The 23,979-nt window shown below is 45.6% G+C and overlaps 1 protein-coding gene across 4 annotated transcripts in view; it reads right to left on the bottom strand.

Annotated features, from left to right (window-relative positions):
* Zc3h7b (zinc finger CCCH-type containing 7B) overlaps positions 1-22,706 on the bottom strand; it is a 53,221-nt gene extending 30,515 nt beyond the window's left edge. For 2 of the 4 annotated variants that reach the window (XM_046429245.2, XM_046429246.2), the window contains exons 1-2: positions 22,526-22,706; positions 1,197-1,255 (exon numbers count right to left, since the gene is read on the bottom strand). In XM_046429245.2, coding sequence (XP_046285201.1) covers positions 1,197-1,255; positions 22,526-22,666 — 200 coding nt within the window. In that variant the 5' untranslated portion in view covers positions 22,667-22,706. Of the gene's footprint in view, positions 1-1,196; positions 1,256-22,120; positions 22,438-22,525 lie in introns of those variants that run through there. The other 2 variants (XM_046429247.2, XM_046429248.2) reach the window with 2 other exon arrangements.
* Positions 22,707-23,979: the final 1,273 nt, after the last annotated feature.

The following is a 23,979-nucleotide window of genomic DNA, read 5'->3' as shown; positions in this document are numbered from 1 at the left end:
AACATGGAGTGACTACTTGAAAAGGGGCCTAGTTTGTGGTGCCAATGTGGGTAAGAAAAGGCAGGGAGTACTTTGTAAATTCAGGTGAGGGAACAAAACCCGGGAGTCTATAAGGGTTTACAGAGGCAAATTCCAGTTTCACAGGGAACTCTACTTAAGAAAAAGAATAGGAAATTTTGAACATAGAATTGCTAGGGTGTGAGTGTCTCCAAGGCCTCAGGAAAGGCCCATGTAAGTGAGGGGCCCCAAATATGCTTCATTATTGTCATAATAAATATGCCCCTGAGGATCTATTTAATGGAGACAAAATAAAAAGGTTAGTAAAAATACTTTTCATACAAAGAAAAAAATGAAAAAACAACAATGGCACTTGGGTGCTAGGGACATTTAATGGAAAAACATGGGTTTTGAAGTCAGCCAGACCTGGCTTTGAACGCTGTCACTCAATAACTGTGTAACCTTAAATAAGTTTTTTAGCCTCTCTAAGCCTCAGCTTTCTTTCTTTCTTTTTCTTTTTTCTTTCTTTCTTTTTCTTTTTTGGCAGTGGGGAGCTGGGGATTGAACTCAAGGGCACTTGACCACTGAGCCACATCCCCAGCCCCTATTTTGTATTTTATTTAGAGACAGCGTCTCACTAAGTTGTTTAGTGCCTTGCTGTTGCTGGGATGGCCTTGAACTTGCAATCCTACTGCCTCAGCCTCCCACGCCACTGGGTATGTACTACCACACACAGCTAAGCCTCAACTTTCTCATCTGAGAAATGGAAATAAAGTGACCTACTTTACTGGGCTGTTGTGAAGATTAAAAAGATGATGGAGAGATATACAGGGCCCAGTACAGAGAGACAGTAAGAGCTCAAAAAATAGGGACTATTGATTTGTTAGAAGATGCATGCAGGTGTGCAAGAGAATTCACGGTGTGTGTGTGTGTGTGTGTGTGTGTGTGTGTGTGTGATGTGGAGGGTGAGGGTGGAGTAATATACTGGACAAGACCGGCAGGTAGCAAGGCACAGGGACCTCCTACCTGTGGAGCTGTGGCCTCTGCCTGGCCAGCCCCTACCCAGCTCACCCACCTCTCCACACCCCAATATACACAGGAGCCTGACCCACAGGGGCTCAGCCAGCAGGAAACAGGAAAGCAGGAGAGGGTGTGGCTTCCTGAGGACCTGCCCTGCCCACCACCTGTGGCACACTTACTGAATGAACTGTAGCCCCTTCTCGATGTCCGCCTTCCGTTTCTGCCTCTCCATCAGTCTCTGGGGAAGAGAGCACAGCACATCAGTCTGAGGCAGGGGCCTGGTCACTGTCGCCCCCCCACCCCATCGTGCCAGCCATAAGTGGGCACTCTCTCATTCCGCTGGCCCCACTTTGCAGCTGGGAAGGGGGTCTCAAGGGTGAGGCCAACCTCAGGGTCTACACGGATCATCTGAAGCAGACCAGCTGTCACCCTGCATCCCTGTGGGTCCTGGGCTCCGAGCATGCATGGTGTCCTCTGTGACGGAGGCTGTATGGAGATCACCACACACGGCTTGGGCAACAGTGCTTCCCAGCATACCCTCAAGGTCACAGGAACAACCTTATTTTACCATCCAACTAAGCAGTCTGTGTTGCTCCCAGTGAGAAGCAACACAGAAAATGCAAAGTGAGGAGCAATGATTATATCAGTGACCACCCACACTGGGTCCAGCACTTGGAACAAGAATCTCAACAATGCCATGAGCCAGGTGTCATTTCTCCCCCCTCACCCAAGAGCTGAAGGTGGTTCAGGCCCCACTTGAACCCAGGAGATGCTTCCTCTCACGACCCCCAGCAGCCCTTCCACACACCACTGATGACCCCTGATTCAGACAGCGAGGGTGCTCATCTCATCTGGCAGAGAAGTCAGTGCTTGCCATTTATGACATCTGACACGTGCCCAATATGTGTCTGACTGTCCTTGAGGTGCTGTGGGTAAAGGCTCTGGACTCAGACAGGCCTGGGTGTGATCCCAGCATTCACACTGTGTGACCTTGGGCCTCAGTGTCCAGAGGGGAACTGACTGGCATGAGAGTTCACAAGGTGACAGGTGCAACAATAGTGGGGAAATATGTCACAACACTAGTCCTCTCTCTTGCAAAACACTCTGCATGTGCTCCTTGGGTTAGACACACAGGCCGTGTCCTGTCCTGATAGGAGGAGGCAGTAGCAATGGCCCTGGCTGCTTGGTCATTCTCTCTGTCCTCAGCTTCCCTGTCTACCAAATAAGTCCCTCATCCCTCTGGCCTGTGCTCCAGGCCTCAGCCACCACAGGACTTGGTACTCTTCCTGCCTCCTAGCCTCTGCTCTCAGTTCCTCCAGGCTCCTTCCCATCCTACACATGAAGTTCCCTCCCCCTACGAAGCCTCTCCTCCCTATAGCACCTCATGATCCCTTAAGTGACCTCATTATGCAGTCACTCCTCTGATACAGGAATCTGGGGGCCACAGATGATCGCAGTCAGTCCTTGCTCTGGAAGTCACCACAGAATCTCCTGGCACTGGTTGGGGAGCTGCAGAAGGGCAGAGGCCTCTGCAGGCCTGACTTACATAAAACTTTAACAAAAAGGGTCAATCTGATTGGCTAAGAGTGAATGAAGATGCCTTTAAAATGACTAAACCAGGCTGGGGTTATAGCTCAGTGGTAGAGCGCTTGCCTAGCACGTGGGAAACACTGGGTTTGATCCTCAGCACCACATAAAAATAAATAAATAAAATAAAGGTATTGTGTCCATCTACAGCTATAAAAAATTTTTAAAAAAGATTGCTCGTTTCTAGGTTTTAACCTTCTAAGTTTACTAAGAATTAAAATTCTAACAGATGTAATTTTATATGCAAACAAAAAGTTTCAGCTCTGTTTTGATTAAAGTACTGTAAAGAGTAAAGTATGTCATTTCCTTTTCCTTTTTTTTTTTTTTTTTTTTTGGTACCAGGGATTGAACCCCGGGGCGATTAACCACTGAGCCACATCCCCAGCACCCCCTCTTGTTTTAATACTTTCTTTTTAGTTGACAATGGACTTTATTTGTTTTTATGTGGTGCTGAGGATTGAACCCAGTGCCTCATGCATGCTAGGCAAGCACTCTACCACCGAGCCAAACCCCCATCCCCCCGCAGCCACTTTTATATTTTATTTAGAGACAGGGCCTCTATAAATTGCTGAGGCTGACTTAGAATTCACAATCCTCCTGCCTCAGCCTCCCAAGCTGCTGGGATTACAGGTGTAACACTGTAAACATTACTCATTTACTGAAGAGACAGACTCTCATGATGTGTTGAAAGCCTTTTCCACTTAGGTGTACTAGTCTGGGGACCTCGAGCTTCTAGGTAAAGACATTGATCAGAGTCCACATGGAACAGACACTTTAAGTGTTGGGCTAATGATTGGAATCTATGTTGTACAGGCATTGGGAAGGTACCAAAGCTATTGGCTTAGCCCATGATTTTCTAATTGACTGTGCCCTATTAATCTTTGAATCTAAATTTTTCTGTAACTTTCATTTAGGTCACCTCCACCTCCCCCTCCCCGCTGCTCCTATCTTTTTGCTAGCCTGTCTTCTTGGAGGGGACAGAGAAGAAAACTGCTGGCAGCCGAGGACTTCGTGAATTTCAACACTAAAAGAGTTACAGATGTAAGAATATATATTTTTTTAAATTACAAGGTAAAAGAAATGTTTCTGGATGAGAAAGCATTTTTGCATGGTAAAATATTCTTGTTCCTAAGTCCAAGGTGAAAGAGCACAAAACTAAGGATGTAAACCAGTTGTTGAATGTCTGAGCTGCAGGAGTTTAGGAAACGTATATCTCAAAAAGTTTGCATATGTGACTAAATTGGCTATAAGTAGCACTTTCAGTTAGTTATTTGAATTTCTATGTACTAATAGAAAGCAAAGTCTGAGCATTCATCTGTTCTTACCTATCAAGATAATTTTCTTGGGCTGGGGATATAGCTCAGTTGGTAGAGTGCTTGCCTTGCATGCACAAGGCCCTGGCTTCAATCCCCAGCACCGCCATAAAAAAAAATAATAATTTTCTTGTGTCTGTTAGGTTTTATTACTTAGGGAAGCTAAGGCTCAAAGGAATTAGGGTTTGTACAACTTCAGTTAAACAAACAACTTTTATTTTAGGTTATAACCCTACCTTATGGATTTAACCAATTAAACTTGGTTAATAAGGACATCAATGTAATCATGCCCTTCAAGTAAAATATAAAGCTTATGAGAACATTTTACCAGGCTGGTGTTCTCCAAACTAAAATTATCTGTAGCTATAGTCTCTCTCAGACTTAAGTAGAAATAACAAGTTTAGCTGAGGATTTATTTGATATTTAATATTTTGTAAATGTAATTGAGTAAAAATAGCTTATCATCAATAAGTGATATATAAATTTTGTGTTACTCTTTATACCAGTCTGAAAATTTAAATATGTTTTTGGCAAGTAACAAGAACAGCCTATTTTATTTAAAGGTTAACAATATGAAAGATGGAAACATTTTGCCACTTTTTTTCACACATAAAGAAAGTTAAGAACTCTCAATTTTTGTTTGATTCATGTTTCAGATGTAATCTTGTATTGTGTTATTGGTCAAGGCCCCACCTTACCTGAGATAAATCTGCCTCTCACCCTACTCCATGTTAGGGTGCCTCCAAAGTAAGCTAAATTTAAGTTTATTTAAAGTTGTGTTAAAAAGATTTTTATTGTAAAGATTACTAAAATCTCAAAATAATCCAGGGATGTAATACAAAACTAAGTAAAGGTTTGGGTAAATTATAAAAGACATGTAGCATTATCAAATTTTAAAAGAACGTAAAATTGGGGCTGGGGATATGGCTCAAGAGGTAGCGCACTCGCTTGGCATGCATGCGACCCAGGTTCAATCCTCAGCACCACATACAAACAAAGATGTTGTGTCCGCTGACAACTAAAAAATAAATGTTAAAAAAACTTTTTTAAAAAGTATTCCTTCTAATGATACAACCTGAGTAAATTTTAAAATAAGCCATCACCCATGGGACTCCCACTTTAAGACTGGTAAAACTGGCCTGCTGGATGTTTCAAACCAAAAATTGGAGACTAAAGTAAGAAAAGTAAAAGGGCCAAGGAGAAAAACAGCCAATATTTGGCCTTTGCCCTCTGGGGTCAGCCAAGATCCAGTGAATGACAGGACCCCTCTCTGGGCCTTGCAACTCCCATGAGTCATCCCATCTGCCAATCAGGGAGATCAAGAGGACCCTAGAAAACAGGAAGCCAACCAGTGCACATTCTGCAAAGAGGAGGGTCATTGGAGAAGGAAATGTTCCTGATGCTTCCAAGGGAAGCCACACATAGTCAGAAAGACCCTGACCCCTCCTGGCAGATGGCACAACTGATAGAGGAAGACAAGAAAAGAAGTCAAGAGGCTTCGCACAGGTTCCCAAGAGTGATCTCTAAGGAATCTCAGTTCACTCTTAACGATAGATAAGAAAAAAGGTTAGTTTTTTTTTTAATATTTATTTATTTTTTTAATTGTAGTTGGACACAATATCTTTATTTTATTTATTTATGTGGGGCTGAGGATCGAACCCAGGGCCTTGCATGTACTAGGTGAGCGCTCTACCATTGAGCCACAATCCCAGCCCCCCAAAAAGGTTAGTTTTGACCAACTTGATCTTAAATACCTGGAAGGAGAGTATAACCAAAACCACAGTCCTACATAGGCATTTGAAAGAAAAGGTAATAATTCTTCTAATGTAACTGGAGATATACATTTGTGTCAGACCTATCAAAAGTAAGTAAAACTGGGAAGCTATAAAGAAAGGGTTTTCTAACACTCAGCCTCTTGAATTGCTGGACATACAGGTGTGCACCACGGCTTGCCTGGCCATGAACAGGTACCTGAACAGCTCTACCCAAAACCAGACTTCCATAACCATAGACTAGGATAAGTCACTAATTAGAAGTTCTCCAAATGGGGAAAATCTGAATTGGGCTTTGAAGGGTTAATAGGATTTGGTTTGTTGGTACCAGAGAATGGAGACCAACTAGTGAGCTACATATGAGTTTATGAAATTGCTGTCCTGTACCATGTTTCATCCAGGTCTGACTGAAGACCCTGAGGGCTGGGTCCACATTTGATAGATGAGGAAAGTAAATCTCAAGGAGATCACAAGATATGTAGCCAGCCATGGGGCCACTGTGGAACAAGTGGTTTCAGCTCAGAAGACTCTAATGCTATCCTTCCTCAAAGGCACAGGGGGAAGCAGAACATCTCACAAATTCTCCTGACACCAAGCCTGTGTTTCTTTGACTGCCTGTCCCCTGACCCCAGAAGGCAGATGTCTCCATGGTGTGATTTGGAGGGAGTCTCCTACATAAAAATATGATACTTCTGACTCCCAAATACAACTGTGAGTGCCAAGCACCTGTAAAGTACCAGACTCTGGGACAGAGGACAGATAGGAATAAAGCACACTGCCTGGAAGAAAAACCACGAGGGGCCATGAGGACAGTAACCTGCGTGAGCCAGGGCAAGTGAGGGAACCCACGTCATCCCATCCACTTGTTAAACACAAGCAGGCACTTCCGGCCCTCATCTGGGCACTAAATCCCTTCCCTAGAAGCCAACCAGTGGGACAGCTACGACAGGACAAAGAGCTTCAGTGGAGGCGTCCATCAATCCATCCAGCCATGTACTCCTGGCATGGAATAAGCACTAAGGATTACCTTAAATGTCCTCAGAGGGCTGGGGATTTAGCAATTTACAAAGTTGACAATACCTCTTTAAGAACATATGTTCTGGTGAAAGACACACAGGATAAATATACAATGTAGTACAGCAAGGACACAAACAAAGAAAAAATATGAGATTGACAGGATGTTACAATTGCTGGGTGATCAGGGATGGCCACTTTGGCCTTTGAATATCCAGGGGGAAAGTGTTCTAGACAGGGAACAATGGTGCAAGGGTCCTGAGGTAGGCACCTGATTGATGTATTTAAAGAGCAAGGAGACTGTGGAGATAGGAGTAGTCAGTGGAGAACATGGGAAATGGGAAAGTCAAGAGATTAGCAGAGAAGATTATATGCAGGATTTGTAGGTGGGACAAGGACTATAGGCTTTCTCTTTTAAGGTAGATTTTGAATGAAAAGTGCAGAAAAAAGTGAACACTAACCAACTGAGATTTATTTAGATCTCACAACAACAACCCTGAGCAGGAAAATAGTCCAAGAGATTAGGAAAGTTGCCCTGGGCCACACAGTGAGTCTGGAGCCTGGGTTCAGAGAGACTGGGGAGCTGGACACCAGACAGCCTGACCTACAACAGCCAAGACTGCCCCCCAGCCCTGGAAGCACCCAACCCCCCACACCCTTCACTCCTCAGTTTTCTTCCTCTGGGAGGAAATTTATCAAAGATGGTATTATGGACTGGATGTTTGTGTCTTCCCCCATGTACCTAGGTTGAAGCCCTAACCCCTATCCACACTGGACACAGGGCCTATCGGGATGTATTTAAGGTTAAATGAGATTATGAGGGTGAGGTCCTGATTGGGCATTTTGTTATAGTAATCTCACAGACTAATAGATAATAGTACTGAAAAGGGGGGACTGCTACTAAAAAAAGCAGAAGTAGTTGGGAGCTGGGTGAAGGACAGAAGGTAGAGACATTTTGAGGTACACGCTTAAAAAAGCCTAAGATGGCCATGAAGGGGACTGTTCAGTGGAAATACAGATGTGAAGGGGGATTCTGGAGAGAGCTCATGAAGACAAGAGTCAGGGCGGTAGTGCACGCCTAGAAAGCCAACTACTCAGCAACTTAGCAAGACGGTCTCAAATTAAAAAAAGAAAGAAAGAAAGGACTGGGGATATAGCTCAGTGTTAGAGTGCCCTAGGTTCAATCCCCAGTACTACAAAAAAAAAAACTGAGGGGATGGTGCTGTTGGGATGAGATGAATGTATTTTCCATGCATGAATTTTAATGCTATAGTCTAAATGTCTATGTCCTCCCCAAATTTATGTGCTGAAGCTCTAATCCCTAATGTGACTTCATTTGGAGACAAGGCCCAAATGGAGGTAATCAAAGTTAAATGAGGGGCTGGGGATGTGGCTCAAGCGGTAGCGCGCTCGCCTGGCATGCGTGCGGCCCGGGTTTGATCCTCAACACCACATACAAAAAAAACACAAAGATGTTGTGTCCGCTGAAAAAATATATATATATATATATATATATACATATATAAAATTCTCTCTCTCTCTCTCTAAAAAAAAAAGTTAAATGAGGTCATAAGGGTGGACCCCTGGCCCAACAGAATTAGTGACCTTAGAAGAGATATCAGCATGGTTGCTCTTTCCTTCTGTCTCACCTCCCATGCACACACCAGGGAAAGGCCTTTTGAGGATGGAGTGAGGTCTGTAGACCAAGAAGAGAGCCCTTCTCAGAAACTAAGTCAGTCAGCACCTCCATCTAGGACTTCCAAGAAAGAAACTTAAGCCCAGATCTACCCAGGATCCTGCTGCCAGGCAGAGCAGCTGTCTCACCCCAATGACAGGGTCTTAAACTTTAGGAATTTCATACTAGACCTGCCTTGAATGGGCCTTTCCCATTTGAAATACAACTGTGAAGCAGAGAATTCTCAATGTGTGTGACTACATAACCAGGTGCACACCTGGTCCAGCTCCAAGGTTTCCCATCTATCTATCTATCTATCTGCAGTACTTGGGAGGCTGCAGCAGGAGGATCACATGTTCAAGACCAGTCTCAGCAACTTAATAAGGCCCTAAGCAACTTTGTGAAACCCTTTTGAAAATAAAAAGAGTTGGGAGTGTGGTTAAGCACCTCTGGATTCACACACACACACAAAAGATATTAATGATATACAAGTTACTCTATTTCTCAGTATCTTACTTCCTTCCTCTCAAGTCTAAGGACAAGCTTGGGATATAGCTCAGTTGGTAGAGTGCTTGCCTTGCCTCACATGCACAAGGCCTTGGGTTCAATCCCAGTACCACCAAAAAAAAAAAAGCAAGGATATTGATATCAAAAATGTCCATTTTTATGTACCTTTGGGTTTGGGCATTATTTGGGGGGAGGTTGTTCCCAAACTAAATAAAATCATATTGCTTATAAAAAAATCTGCTTTATAGGGTTGTTGTGACAAATGAGGTATCTGGCACATGATAAGGATTTAATTAATGTTATTTTATGGTCATTATTATTTGGAAAGATAGGCAAAGAACATCAGTAGGATATTCCCAGAAAACACAGATCATTAATAAAAGATACTCAGACTAGGGCTGGGTTTGTAGCTCATAAGTAGAGCACTTGCTTAGCATGTGTGAGGCACACACAAAAATAAATACAAGTATTGTGGTATTGTGTCCAATTACAACTGAAAAAAAAAAAAAGATATCCAGACTCAATGATGAAAAAACCACCCCTTAAAACAAGACACCCCCTTCCACCCAGGAGACTACAAAGAAAGCCTGGCTGATGAAGGTGAAGGAACGGGAATTCCATTGTGACTATGAACTGGAACCACTTTTGTGAAGCAATTTGGTGACCTCTACCAAAATAAGCAAGGTAGATCCTGCTGGCTGCCTCCCCAGCAGACAGCCAGTTTCCCTTATTTCTTCCTGGCAAAACTTCACTCTTGTTCCTCTCCTAGGCACCCAGGAGAAGTTTAACTGAGCTCAGCCAATCACAACAGTCCTTTTCTCTTATCAGAGATTGGCTTAGGCAAGGGCATATTAAATCATCCTGACCAATGAGAAAGGAGAAGTCAGCCAAAAGGTTTTCTTCATGCTTAAAATGGGCCACAAGTGTCTGGGAGGTAGCTCAATGGTAGAGTGCTATCCTAGCATGCTCAGGGTCCTGGGTGGAACTCCCCAGGACAGTGCAAAAAATAAAATTAAATTAAATTTAAAAAGAGGACAAAGACAGGGAAAAGAAATTTGACAAGATAAACACTCTGGGGATGGTAAAGCAGAAAGACGAAAGGTATTTAATGACGAATCTGACTCCAAAAATTAATTGCCCGTGAGACGGTCCCCCCTCATTTTTCTTTTGTGAATTCCTATTTTGAGGTAGGAATTCTGTTACTTGCACCCAAAATCCTTACAAATTATCAAATATCCTTTTTTTTGGGGGGAGGGGGGTTACCAGGGATTGAACTCGTGACACTTGACTACTGAGCCACATCCCCAGCCCTATTTTGTATTCTATTTAGAGACAGGGTCTCACTGAGTTGCTTAGCACCTCGCTTTTTGCTGAGGCTGGCTTTGAACTTCCTGTCTCTGCCTCCCGAGGAACTAGGATTACAGATATGTGCCACCGCACCCAGCTGAATGTATTCCTTTTTTTTTTTTTTAAGTATTTTTTTTGTTGTTGATGGATATTTATTTTATTTTTTAATTATTTTTTATTTTATTTATATGCAGTGTTGAGAATCAAACCCAGTGCCTCACACATGCTAGTCAAACATTCAACCACTGAGCCACAACCACATGAATGTACACAACAACTCTGAATGTACTATTTTTTTAAAAAATATTTTTTAGTTGTTGGGCTGGGATTGTGGCTCAGCGGTAGAGCACTCGCCTAGCATGGGCGGGACCCAGGGTCGATCCTCAGCAAGTGGCATTGTGTTGTGTCCATCTACACCTAAAAAATAAATATTAAAAAAAATATATATATATATATTTTTTCCTCAGCATCACATAAAAATAAAGGCATTGTGTTGTGTCCATCTACACCTAAAAAATAAATATTAGTTGTTGATGGACCTTTATTTTATTTATTTGTATATGGTACTGAGAATCGAACCCAGTGCCTCATACATGCTAGGCAAGTGCGTTGCCACTGAACCACAACCCCAGTCCCTGAATGTACTACTTTTAAGAGCAAATGAAACACTACAGGCAATCTTAATGTCCACCAGTAAAGGATTAACTTAATTAAAATGCAATATACCCATACCACAACCATGGAATACAATGTAGCTATTGAATCTATATGTATGCTTATGGTGATGCCTATATTCATGGCTGACAGCAAAACACAAGCAGATTTCAGAACATTTTATATTGTATATTCACATTATGGTGTGTTTACAGATTGAGTTTGAGCCAGGTACGGTGGCACACATCTGTAATCCCAGCGGTTTGGGAGGCTGAGGAAGGAGGATCAGGAGTTCTAAGTTAGCCTCATCAACTTACCAAGGCCCTAAGTAATTCAGCAAGACTTGTCTCAAAATTAAAAAATATAAAAAGGTTTGGAGATGTAGCTCAGTGGGTAAGCACTCCTGGGTTCAGTCCCTGGTATCAAAAAACAAAACAAACCAAAAGGTTTGAAAGCAGTTTATCTGGTTCTCTCTGGGATCTGCACAAGGAGCTGTGGCACGGGATACTTTGTTTCTGCTTCCTTCCTCATGGTTGAGTTTTCCCACAGAGTAAGTATTATTCTTGTTTGAAACACAAAAGAAGACAACTGACTAGAGGCCAACACAGGAGCGCAGGGACCAAGTTGGAACCCGTAGCCATAGTGCTTGATTTTAAACCCAGTACAGGGTCTGCCAAAAAGTCAATGGGTTGTTCTTCCTGAGAAAGAGGGAAAACAAAACCACTGACCTGGGAATCGGAAAGGGAACATATTTGTTTCTGCACTGGGGAGAGATTTGAAAATGACAAAATTATAGAGACTCAGATCTTCATTAGGCTAGGAAGGTCTGTGCCAGCCTTTTCAAAATCTCAAGGCTCTGTGCTTGGCACAGAGCAAATGCCCAGTCAAGGGTGGTAAAATGAGTGAATGAATACCAACTCATCCAACCATCCACTTTATAAGAATGAATATCGCATAAACAGATGAGGGCCAGGTGCAGAGGCACACACCTGTAATTCCAGAGTCATGGGAGGCTGAGACAGGAAGATTGCAAGTTTGAGTACAACCTCAGCAACTTAGCAAGGCCTTAAGCAACTTGGACACCCTGTCTCAAAATTTAAAAAAAAAAAAAAAAAAAAAAAGGTGGGGTCTGAGGATGTAGTTCAGTGGTAAAGCACCCCTGGGTTCAATCTCCAGTACCAAAAGTAAATGAGAAAACCTGACACCAACAAAAATGAGTAATATTAGCAACTGCTGGGTGGTTACCATGTATCAAGGGCTGCACCATCAATTTGCACATAATAACTTCCTCAAGGCTCTACATCAGCCCTCTGAGACACTATTATCATTCCCATTTTGCAGAGGAAGAATCAGGCACAGAGAAATTAGGTGACCTGCCCAAGGTCACCGAGATGATACATGGTGGAGCTGAGATTCAAATCCTGGCATCCTGGCCCCAGAGCCCACGCACATAGCCTTCACCTTTACTCTCTCCCATTAAGTAATCAGGCCCAGCTCCAAGATCCCTCCATCTGCCATTGCACTCAGGTATTCTATGCCCCCAAATTCCCTCCCCCTATCCCTGGTCCCTTCCTGGATAGTGCGTAGATGTTCCTCACCTTCTTGATTTGCACTTCATGAAAGAGCTGACTACACTGTCTCCACATCTTCACTCCTGCTCCACTGCATGGTGCTTCCCAAGCTCCCCCCGGCAACCCAGGGACCTCGACCTCCTTGTTGGTCGACCCAGCATAAGGGCAGTTTTATACTCTTCCTGGACTCTTGGCTGCACCTGTCACTTCCAGGCTCCTCCTCGCATCTCAGACTGTTCCTGCACTGTCTCTGCTATGGGGCTCTTCTCACTCTGCCCAGGTTTCAAGACTGAAGCTCCAAGCTTCCATTTAAGGGACAACCATCCTGTTCTCTGTGTTATCCCCAGATGAGTTCCTGCATTTCATGATATCCTGAGTCATGCTGATGACTCACAAATCCATTTCTTCCACCAGCTTCACCCCCTCCCCAGTATTTCAGACCAACTCTCTCACCTGGGTAGCATGACTGGCTGTTCAATGCCCAGGCAACCTATAATCTCCATGCTTTTCCTAACCCTGGGCCCTCAGCCTCTGGAATGCCCTCCTCCACACACACCTAGTCAACTCTTACTCATCCTTTAAGACCCACTTCTGCATCCACAAAGTCCTCCCTGGTACCCATCCTAGCTGGGTTGGGCTTCCTCCCACAAAACACATTCCAAACTAAACTAGGCATCTTCCCTCATCCTCTGCCTCCTCCATTATTCCCCCACTCTGTCCATTATCTATTCTCAGTCAATCTCCAATTTCTTCCACAGTCACTTCCTAAATTCTTCCCCACTCTGGAGACCCTCCTATACTCCACAATCATGGCTCACAGGCCCTTATTTCTCTTGCTGACAGCCTCCAACAAGCCTCTTTCAATCTGCTGCCATTCAGGGGCCAGGGATACCGTCTAACAAATATGCCAGTGTTGGTCCCCTGCTCAAAATCCTTCCACATATACACACACGTGCATGTGCTCCTAAAAAAAGGTAAAGACCAAATAAGTTCTTTATTTCAGTAAGGCACCAAGACCTCTCTCTCTCTCTCTCTCTCTCTCTCTCTCTCTGTGTGTGTGTGTGTGTGTGGTGCTGGGAATTAAAACAGTAACCCTTTACCATTGAGCTACAGCTGTAGCCCCAGACCTTTTATTTATTTAATTTCTTTTTTTTTTTAGTTATAGATGGATGCAATATCTTTATTTTATTTATTTATTTTTATGTGGTGCTGAGGATTGAACCCAGGGCCTCACATATGTGAGGTGAGCGCTCTACCGCTGAGCCATAACCCCAGCCCCCCCCAGACCTTTTAATTTTTTATTTTGAGACAGGATCTTGCTAAATTGCCCAGGCTGGCCTCAAATTTGTAATTCTCCTGCCTCCGACTCCTGATTTGCTGGGATTATACACATGCACCACCATATACAGCCAATTTTCTGGTTTTAATAATGTACAACAGCTATATAAGATGTCACCATTAGGGGGCTGGGACGTAGCTCAGTGGCAAAGTGCTTGTATAGCCTTGAATTCAATCCCTGGTACCGCATATGTACTGCAGGAGCACATTCCTGTAATCCCAGTAGCTCCGGAGGCTAAGACAGGAGGATCACAAGTTCAAAGCCTGCCTCAGCAAAAGAGAGGTGCCAAACAACTCAGAGAGACCCTGTCTCTAAATAAAATACAAAATAGGGCTGAGGATGTGGCTCAGTGGTTGAGTGCCCCTGAGTTCAATCCCCAGTACCAAAAGAGAGAGAGAGAGAGAGAGAGAGAGAGAGAGAGAGAGAGAGAAACAAATAGAACATTCAGTGAGACCACTACCACTAGTAGGAGGACAAAGTCCAAGTTCTTGTGCAGCTGACTGCAACAAGGCAGGGCAGGCCTGGCCTCACCAGGAATGTCACACTCCAGCAACCACCTGGCTTCCTGTTCTGTGTGGGAAATCCTCCACACCCAGTGCTTCTTCAAAGCTCAGCTGAGGTATCACTTCTGCCAGGAAGGCTTCCTTCCCATACCCTACCCAAACACAGCATCCTATGCTCACCACAACCAATGTTCTTGATCTAGCTATTGGAAATCACAATGCCCAAGTCTCCATCTCCCTCTAAACTATAAGCTCTTTGGAAACAAAAGCTGTTTCTGATTCAGAGTTGAGTAGCCCAGAGAAACAGTGCTCAGGAACCTATTCTGAGGGGTAGCCCAGGAATCCTAGGACAAGAGTGAAGATACTGATACCAGTCATCACTGACAGGTACTTTCTCCTACCATACATTGCCCTAAGAGCTTTAAATATTATTTAATCCTCACAAAATCCCATTAGAGAAAGAACCATTATATACTGATTTTGTAGATGGGGAAAGCAAAGCACAGGAGGTGAAGTAACTTACTGCCAGGATTACAGCAAGTTTTGGAGCTGGTACTTGCACCCTGGCAGTTGGCTCTGAGGCTCACACTCAACCTAACAGTGCTCCTCTCCTGTGCACACTGCCCAGGTTTAATTAAAGAGCAGCCATCCATCAAGACTGCAGACATGCTGCCTGGGGTTTCAATATCTCCAAAGATACTTGGCATGGCTCTTGACCCATCAGGCCCTTGATGGCTCTCTCAGAGCAGGAAAGGCTTAATTTCCTCATCCTTGACCCTAGTCAGCAACCCTGGTCTGCATTTATCCCTTCCCTATGATACTTATGAGGATGTCTAACTACCCAGGATCCTCTGCTCCAGAGGTCAGGAAGGAGTCTTACCTCACTTCTGCAGGTGACCTGCAAGCATCAAGGAGCATCTATACTAAGGATTCTCAATGGAGGAAGCAGGGGCTGGAAACTTGGATAGGAAAACATCTATTAGCCCCTATCTGATATGGAGCATTCCCTCCAGTTACGAACATAGGCAATAAGTAATACACTGCAGCTATAGGGGTGACTGTCACCACTGGGGTCTGTTCTTATCACATTTCAATTACTACAGACAATGAAATGTTCATACTCAGTGAATCTTCAAAATTATGGTAGTTGCATTAGACTCACTGGTAAATCTTTTTTAGTGAATTGATAAAAACATTCAGCTTTAGTTGAAGAGAACCAGTTTCCTTTGTAATCCCGTGTATTTCACTTTATACATTTAAACACAGTGGTTTGAGAAGGGTCTGAGATTCAAAAGCCCTACCCTATAACTTCAAAGGTAGGTGTCATGACCCTACTACTGTCTGCAGAACAGTCTTGGACAGGACAGTGACTGGCCCAAAGCCACCTATAATAGAGGCTCCATCAGGAACACAGGTTCAGGACTGAATGTTAAATAGATGTCAAAGGTCTCAGCAACCTGTAGGTTGCTTTCTCTGCAGCTGGCTTGGCAGAAACCAAAGTTCAGGAAACAGCCCCAGGCTTCCCCCCCACACACACACCCCACACCCCCACCACCCCCACCACCCCCAGCCACACTATCAAACTAAGAGTCAGCAGCGAAGCAAAATCTCCTCCTTCCTGTGGTTATGTGGTTATAAAGGGTTTTTACTTTGACAATCTTGCCTCACCCTCCCTACAACCTGGGGCCACTTGTACAGGAAAGGTCCAAACCCCCATCTCCCAGGCTCTCACCACCCCCAGCTTCCCCAACCCACAGGATGAGTTGCTAATTTGAGACATTTAAAAAATAACCCTACTGCTGGGCCTGGTGGTGGTGCAAGCCTGTAATCCCAGGGGCTTGGGAGGCTGAGGCAGGGGGATCAAGAGTTCAAAGCCAGGGCTGGGGATGTGGCTCAAGCGGTAGCGTGCTCGCGTGGCATGCGTGCGGCCCGGGTTCGATCCTCAGCACCACATACAAACAAAGATGTTGTGTCTGCCGAAAACTAAAAAATAAATATTAAAGTTCTCTCTCTCTCTCTCTTTAAAAAAAAAAAAAAAAAGAGTTCAAAGCCAGCCTCAGCAAAAGCCAGGCACTAATCTACTCAGTGAAACACTATCTCTAAATAAAATACAAAATACGGCTGGGGATGTGGCTCAGTGGTTGAGTACCCCTGAATTACATGTGTGTATATATATATATATATATATATATATATATATATATGTGTGTGTGTGTGTGTGTGTGTGTGTGTGTGTGTGTGTATGTACATGTATATATAAATATTTATAGCTCAGTTGGTTGAGTGCCTGCCTTGCAAGGACAAGGCCCTGGGTTCAATCCCCAGCATCACAAAAAAAAAAAAAAAATTAAAAAGTCTGGGGATGGAGGGGAGTGAGGGGAAGGGTGGGGTGTGGGGATGGGAAGGATGGTAGAATGAGACATGTATATAGAGTATTATTACCCTACATACATGTATGATTATACTACTGGAGTGACTCTGTACCCTGTATAGCCAGAGGATTGAGAAATTGTGCTTATATGTGTAGAATGAGTCAAAATGCATTCTACTGTCATCTACAACCAATTAAAACAACAACAACAAAAAGGTCTGGGATGTAGCTCAGTGGTAAAGCATCCCTAGGTTCAGTCACAAGTACTACTATTACTACTACTACTACTGCCACCACTGCTACTAATAATAAGGATTTCCAGACAGATAAGAAAAGAGCAGGCTGCGCTACTGACATAGCTCAGAGGTAGAGCACTTAGCTAGCATGTGTGAGATCCTGGGTTCAATCCCCAATACCAGAAAGAGAGAAACAGAGAGAGAAGTAGAGAGGGAAGGAGGGAGGGAGGAAAACAGATTGGTGGAGACTACAAGTAACTTGCTAGCATCACTCCCGCATGGCTGGTAAGACCTTAAACCAACTCCCTGCTCTACCACAGCTGTATGACCTTGGGTGTGTTCCTTAATCTCTCTGAACCTCATTCTCCTCATCTTCAGAATGAGATTGATAATAACTGTTCCTGCCTCAAAGAGTTTTGAAACAGATTCAATAAGAGATAGCAAAGAAAGTGCCAAGCACTGTGCTGGCACAGGGTGGCATTAAATGTCATGGTGGCTGCTGTCATTGCTGCCATCATGTCTCAGCCTCCCATTGGGGGCTCAGGAGTTGATGCTGAACTGAAGTCAACTAGATGGTTCTGGAGTGAGGCAGCAACACTGCATCCCTCCTTCCCTGCAGGCGCCCACGGCTTGCTGGGGAAACAGTGCTAGTGCACACCTGCAGAAGCCATCATGGTGCTTGCAAAGAAACAGACTCACCAGGGGAAATAAATAAGGCGGCAAGGAGTCCTGTGGCTGGTGATGACAGAGGAAGGAAAAGGAGCCCGTTTTCTATGGACCATTAAGTGTGATGAAAGGAGCTGGCTTCCGTGGAGGCCCCAGGGAGCTGACACTGTAGTCACTTCATCAGCCCAGGCTGGGCCTCCTGCTGCACAGAAGCCAGCCTCCTGAGGACACCTCCACCTTCTGCTGTCTGAACCATGCTTGGGCCTGCATCACGGGTCCTATCATCTCCCCTCTTCCTTCTTAGCCCTGCATGGAGCCAACTCCAAAGCCAGGCTGCCTGGGTCGGCTTCACTTCTCTGTTCCTTATGCAATGTCATCTAACCTCTCTGTGCTTTAGTTTCTTTATCAGTAAAATGGGGATAATTATAGGGCCTACCTACAGGGCTGTTATGAGGATTAAGTAAACTAATCTAGGACTCACAATTGGGCCTACTCAGTAGAGAATTGCTAGACCAATATTTGTTAGATTCATTAAAAAATGTAAAATTCCTCTAGCTCCCTTCATTTGATTTTCTTTTTTTGGGGGTGGAGGCGGTACTGCAGATTGAACTCAGGGGTACTCGACCCCTGAGCCACATCCCCAGCCCTATTTTGTATTTGATTTAGAGACAGGGTCTCACTGAGTTGCTTAGTGTCTCGCTGTTACTGAGGCTGGCTTTGAACTCACGATCCTCCTACCTCAGCCTCCCAAGCTGCTGGGATTATAGGCATGTGCCACTGTGTCTGGCTCTTCATTTGGTTTTCTTGTTCCCGTCTCCAGGCATGGGTTACCATCAAACATCAACAAATCTCAGGGCTCATTTTCAGAACAGAAAGGCTCAGAGAACCAAAGGGACTTCAGTGGCAGAGCCTGACCTGAACTGCAACTCCCATCTTCTTCCTATACTGTGGCTGTACCAGGTGGCCTGTGTCTTCTTTGCACAGGCCTTTTCTCTGCCTTTGTCCATCTGTCTCTACTTAGAATGCTCCTTCTCTGGCCTTCCTCATTCCTATCTTTCAAATGTTCAAATGGCACTTCTTCTAGGAAGACCTTCAACCCCAGGCAAAATAAACCTTCCTCCACACTGGGATATAATTCAATTGGACAACAGAATGGTTAGATTTGTCCTCCTGGCATGTCCACTGGGACTGGAGGCAGAGGGTGAATCAGACCCAGCTCCTGTCCTCGGAAGGCTTGGGTAAATCATCCAGGGCTCCTCCAGGGTCCAAGCCAGTCTCCAGCAGGTACTAAGGAACTTCCACACTCAGGGCTGTTCTCCCTCTACCCTCTTCTGCCCTCTGTGCTGGGCAGCTCTGAGGGGCCTGGGATACACAGTTAGTTCAGTAGAATTCCCTGGCCTTGGGAACCTGCTGATCTTTTAGCATGAGCCCTGTTGCATTTAGCAGTTCAGATCATCCCAGTTCCTGTTCTTATCTCTGTTTTGAGATGAAGGTGGCTATAGAGGATAGGAGTACATGCAAGAGTCATGAGGGCCTGTGTTCAAATTTGGCAGAGTGACCTTAAGATGGCACACAAATTCTATGTTCCTCAATTTCTTCAATGACTGGAGATAAAAATGCCCACCCCTTCTGAAACTACAGTAAGAATTAGAATGTAAATCAACTTTGCTGCACAGGAATAATTCAGGACTTGCCTTGCTCTTCTTGGCCAAACCTCCCCATTCTTTCACACTCAAATTCAGCTTCCTACAGGAAGCCTTCCCTAACTTTTTCAGGTTAACCTGAGCTCTCTTCTCTCTACTCCCAGTGCACTGACCTCAGAGTTAAACACTTTTTGGTTCTCTCATTGGCTCACTTTCCAGCCAGACTATAAATGGCTCAACCCCACACCTGACCCCCAGCAGCTCACCAGAGGCACTTGCTTGGTAGCCCGGGACTCTGGGCAAAGGTCTGAGTCAGAAAACTAATTAGGAAGCAGGACACCCTATTATCTAAGACTCAGGTTTCTCTTCTGGAAAAGGAAGATTGAAAAAATGTCTATCAGAGGCTGGGGTTGTGCCTCAGCGGTAGAGCACTTGTCTAGCATGTGTGAGGCACTAGGTTTGATCCTCAGCATCACATAAAAATAAATAAATAAATAAATAAAATAAAGGTCTTGTGTCCATCTACCACTAAAAAATTTTTTTTAAAAATGTCTTTCAAAGGAGCTGGGGATGTGGCTCAAGCGGTAGCGCGCTCGCCTGGCATGTGTGCGGCCCGGGTTCGATCCTCAGCACCACATACAAACAAAGATGTTATGTCCGCCGATAACTAAAAATAAATAAATATTAAAAATTAAAAAAAAAAATTAAAAAAAAAAAAGTCTTTCAAAAAGAAAGAAATAAATAAATAAATAAAAATGTCTTTCAGGGGTCTGGGGATGTGGCTCAAGCGGTAGCGCGCTCTCCTGGCATGCGTGTGGCCCAGGTTCGATCCTCAGCACCACATACAAACAAAGAGGTTGTGTCTGCAGAAAACTAAAAAATAAATATTAAAATTCTCTCTCTCTTAAAAAAAAAATGTCTATCAGATATAATTTCTACAGAGGACAGGTAAGCTAACATGTGAAAGCCCTTTTGTTACAAACTAAAAAGTGCCATTTAAAAAATTATTTTCAGTTTCTCAAACCCAAAACTACTGATACCTCAATTTTTGTATACCTAAGACTCAAGAGACCAGCAACTTCTTAGCCTCTAAATAATTCAACAAACCAAATTGTGAACTGTCTAACCTAAGCAAAAACCCAACAGCTCCGTACTTGCAGCATAAACCCCATCCCAGCTCATGTATCACAAAATCCCTCTCCTACCCTCAAATCTCATCTTTTCTGGAGACAGGTTTCTCCTTCCCAACTCAAGGCGCCCTCTGGTCTCAAAGCTGCCAGGTTTGGGGCTGGGGATGTGGCTCAAAGCGGTATCGCTCTCGCCTGGAGTGAGTGCAGCCTGGGTTCGATCCTCAGCACCACATACAAACAAAGATGTTGTGTCCGCTGAAAACTGGAAAATAATTATTAAAATTCTCTCTCTCTCTCTCTCTAAAAAAAAAAAAAAAAAGTGCCAGGTTTGGGCCCCGTGTTATTTGTAGCTTACAGCCAACTTCTATGGGAGGTACAAGTGGGGAAGACCAGGAAGGGTTTGGTTGGTTGGGGGGTGGGGGCGTCTTGGTAGTAGAAGGAAAGATTTTGCTAGGAGTCTGTGTCCAACACAGTTGCTAACTGTACTATAATTATCGCATTTGTGTGAAAATTCAAGGATCTGCATTCTGCTATTTTCATCAGACTACATGAACTGCAGGCACTGAGGGAAATGGCAAGAAGTTGGGGTTCCAAGTCTGGTGCCTAGGAACCAAAGTGCTGGCTTGCAACTGGGGAAATGATACCCTGATCACCTTGCTGTGGGCCCCAGATCCTCACTCCAGGCCCAGCCCCCTTCTTCAGACCCCCAGACTCCATTTGCAGCCCCAGCTCTCCGTCTGCCCAGTTGGTACCAGGTAGGCACCACAGCCATCCTATTTTATCAGAGTGAATGGTTTGTATATGATTCCATCCCCCCACCACCTCGGGACCGGGAAAACTGCTTTGTCTGTCTCTTTGGAGGACCCCCAAACCAGGCACTGTATAAAATCCGAACCAGGCAATGTGGACGGGAAGACAGTTGGAAACAAAAATCCCAGGACAGCCCCAGCCCACCGGGGGCAGAAGGGGGTGCCTGAGGTCTGTTCAGCGTTGCCAGGGCCCCCAGCCTCGCGGCGCGCCCCCCAGGTGCCGGACCCCACACCCTGCAGCCCCCACGAACTGCCCTCCCACCCCGCCAGCCCGGCGGCGACGGCCATCTCGCAGGCCTGAGCTGGGGGACAGATCCTGCGACCGGAAATGCCCTCCTGCCCAGCAGGCCCAGACCGCGCCCCCCTTCCCTAACGCCCCTTCTTCCAGGGCCCGGCCGCAGGCCCTGGATCCCCGGACTCGCGTGACCGCCGCAGCCGACAGGGGTGGCCCCTGGGGCGGACGTGATACCCGGCCCTCGCCACGGCCCCTCCAACTTCAGGCACTGCGGAGCCAAGGCGAACACAAAAGGAGAAGGGGCCCCTACCTGCCCTCGACCTCCTGCGCGGGGACCCGCAAAGCATCCGCACACCCCCAAAGCTGCAGACCCCGAGTGGACAGCCCCCCCCCCAAGAAAATTCCAAGACACCCCTGGGGGCTGCAGGGGCGGCCGGACCTCCCCAGCGGCAGGTGGCCCTGGGCGCACGATAACTTTGAAACTTTGGGGACAGGATACGGGGGCGGGCAGGGGGGTCCCCAAAAAGGAGTCAATGCGGATGAGGGGCTCTTTCTTTATTTTTCCAAAACCCCCTTTCCAGATGGACGGCGCGCGGCTCCGGCCTGGACCCCGCTCCCCGCGCCTCCGCCCCGGCCCGGCCCGGCCCGGCGCCCCGAGCCCCGCGCGCGGTCCTCCCGGGACGCGGCCCCGGCCTCTGCCCCGCGGGGCTGCGGCCGCGCCAAGCACTCACCTCGGCCGGGCTGCGCTCCCCGCGGGCCTGCGCCGAGCCCGATAAATGGTATGCTATGACTAGAGGTATGATTACGTTATTATTATTAGTAATAATAAGAGTAAATGCTATTTAATTACGGGCGGCCGCATCCTGCTCCCGGCGCCGCCGCCCCGGCAGCTCCGTCCATGTGGCTCCGGAGCGCTTTACTTTCATTTCCAGCCCCCTCGGCCGGCCGCTCGCGGCAGCACCCACTGGAGGCACCGTCTCCCTGCAGCTCTTCCTCTCGGGTCCTAGAGAGCGCGGCTCCTAGGCTCCTCGCCTGGTAGCGCCCGGGGTGGGCGGCGCGGGCTGCGCACCTTGGGAGAAAGGGGTGGGGAGTGGGGAGCCTCCCTCCCCCGTGTAAAGCTCATGCCTGGAATTCACCTTTATTTTCTTTAAACGCTCCCTTCCTTTTGGGGGGTTTTCTTTGGGCAGTTCTGCATTTCTGAGCTGATGCTGGACAAATCCAGAGCCTCCACCTTTCCCTATGTGAGTAAAAAGCCCCGGATTCCCAGGTGCTTTCATGGATAGTTCCCCAAGACCCTGATTGCCTGTGCTCCCTGGATGAGGACCGGGACTAAGAGAGCGAGCAGAATCTCATTTGGCTAGGGTTTTATGCACAGGAAGTTAAAGGGGGGCGGGGGAGGGGATGAATGACACTTGTTAAAGAAGGACAGGCAGATTATATTCAAAGGGGGCCCTCCTGGTGGGTGTAAGGACCACTGCAAAGGGCTCTTGCAATGGCGGAGAGATACTGGGCTAAACCCCTGTCACAGCAAGGGCAACTGGGAAGGAGCACGATGAGGGTCAATAGATAGAAAACTATTAAGAGGAAGCATGAAGAGTAAGGGATGTTTCTGTCTAAACCCACTTAACAGGATTCTTGATGAAGGTAGACCAGGGTGATCCAACATTACCTGGGGGAATAGTGGTGGAGGAGGAACCTGATTAGATATTGATAATGATCAGACATGGAGGATGAATGATCAGCTAAACTAACTTGGCAGGATTCTTGCTAAAATTGGACAATGCAGAGATAAACACCGGAGTCCAAAAGTCTAGGCCTAGCTGGAAAGTTCAGGGAAGCTTCTTAAGTAGAATTTGGCCAAGGAGAGCATCTTGTCAGGAATCTTTCCAGGAGGGATTTGAGCCCACTTAAAGGACCCACTAGGTAGGGGGAGATAAAGCAGACAGACCAGTCAGTCAGATCAGATCAGCTATAAGCACCCAAGGCACTGCCTCAGAGCTGTAATGGTCAGGCGGGATTTGAATCCAGAGTTTCTGATTCCAAATAAGAGTTCATCCCACACAACCACTACTGGCCCTGTCAATTTCTGTAGGAACTACATCCTGGTGAGAGTTCTCTCAAATCTTCCTCTTTCCACTTCTTCATTTTATGCACACAAGTGTTTATGTGTATGTTAATTTATTGCAGATCAGCTGTGAGCTTCACAGATTTTATCTTTACAACTGTTATCTCTTCCACCAACATTTGTGCCAGACATGATCTGAGGAACTAGGGATACAATGGTGGGACACATTTTTAAAAATTTATTTGTTTGTTTCTTTATTTATTTAGACTGTACAGGAGATTGAACCCAGGGCCTCTCATGCACTCTGGGCAAGTACTTTACCACTGGACTACGTTCCCAGCCCAGGGAGACATATTATAAAATTTACCAGCCCAGGGAGACATATTATAAAATTTAAATACACGGAGTGGTAGATGCTAGGATGGTCATGAACATGAGGCTGTGTTGACTTATTTAATTCTCACAAGAATCCTAGAACATTGGTTTTAACACGCCTATTTTACAGATGGGCAACTGAAACTCAGA

Source organism: Marmota monax, unplaced genomic scaffold (assembly GCF_021218885.2).
Source record: "Marmota monax isolate L192 unplaced genomic scaffold, Marmota_monax_Labrador192_F-V1.1 WCK01_AAM20220418_F8-fsc00051, whole genome shotgun sequence".
Classification (NCBI taxonomy): domain Eukaryota; kingdom Metazoa; phylum Chordata; class Mammalia; order Rodentia; family Sciuridae; genus Marmota; species Marmota monax.
This window is presented reverse-complemented; position numbering and strand designations above follow the sequence as displayed.